At 40.5% G+C, this 1,146-nt stretch overlaps 1 protein-coding gene across 1 annotated transcript in view; it reads right to left on the reverse strand.

The window, feature by feature from the left end:
• Positions 1-1,146, reverse strand: part of LOC107104792 (all-trans-retinol 13,14-reductase-like) — a gene marked incomplete at its 5' end in the record, with an annotated part of 15,637 nt that overhangs the window by 3,201 nt on the left and 11,290 nt on the right. Inside the window, 2 exons of the mRNA XM_015404880.1 lie at positions 179-345; positions 526-735. Coding sequence (XP_015260366.1) covers positions 179-345; positions 526-735 — 377 coding nt within the window. The remainder of the gene's footprint in view (positions 1-178; positions 346-525; positions 736-1,146) is intronic.

Raw genomic sequence — 1,146 nt, forward strand, 5'->3', positions numbered from 1 at the left:
TGTGTCGTCTTCTCAATTCAGAGGGCCCCCTGCCTGTCTTTTCCTAAGGCCCCAAATCTCCTAACTCTGCCCCTGCATGTATGTTTAGTTTGTGCCTTGTAATATGGAATCTCAGCATGTTTTTGTGACTGATTCTGGATAAAATGCTCCAGAAATGCAGCACCAAGTATTGCCCCACCTTATCTCGGAGCTGGGGGAAGATGGTTAGAGCCCATTCCAGCAGCTCTTTGGCCATGCTCTCCTTCATATCCTGGTATTCTTGGCCTCTCTTGCCAACCTTGGTCTTCTCCCAGTCCTCAAACCACTCATAGCGCGCCATGGTAAGCAATGTCATACAGGATTTACCTGTCAATGATTATACATATAAAAAAAAAACACAATAAAAAAGGAACATGTGAAAGAGAAAGGTTTGGCGTGAGGAGGTTAATTTGGGGTCCAATTTAGCAAAAACACAAAAGTAAAAGAGGAGTCGGTCAACAATGAAGGAGCTGCTCAACAGTTCTGTGGTAAAGTGAATAGTTCTACCTGGTTGTCTGATGGTGGATGATGGGTCTTTAGCAGATGGGAAGGTGATGAACATCATGGGGATGTTTCCTAGAACCTGCTCTCTCTTCAAAGAACAGTATTCCTCCATACTGCCACCATGATGGCGTCCGCCCACAGGGAAATAAACCACACTTAATTCTTCTTGCAAATGTATCCCAACTTTCAACATCTTCACCTTGCAGCAACCAACTTTCCAAATATAAAAGTGCTATAAAACTAAAAAGGAGATGCAAAAGGAAGAACTTTTAATTTTAAACATAATAATCTATCCCCCCAAATCTATAATCTACATAACTACATTTTGCACCATTTTACAGTTGCATCCCTTTACCAGAGGTTTCTCTAAGCTTTGCACTTTACAGACACACATTTTGCCTGTTTTACTTCCCGTAAAAACTCAATTCAGTCAGATTAGATCATTGTAATATGTTTTTAAGTCTCCCCACATATTTTCAGTTTTGCCTTCGAAATTGTTTCTTACTTCATAGGCGAGTTTATGGTGGAGATCTTTTTCTAATGCAAGAATGGTGGATGATTTTATTTCCCTACTTAAATCAAGAGCAAATCTATTGCTTGCGTCAATCATTCTGTGCATCTGTG

Source organism: Cyprinodon variegatus, unplaced genomic scaffold (genome assembly GCF_000732505.1).
Source record: "Cyprinodon variegatus isolate N-32 unplaced genomic scaffold, C_variegatus-1.0 Scaffold1885, whole genome shotgun sequence".
Taxonomy (NCBI): Eukaryota; Metazoa; Chordata; class Actinopteri; order Cyprinodontiformes; family Cyprinodontidae; genus Cyprinodon; species Cyprinodon variegatus.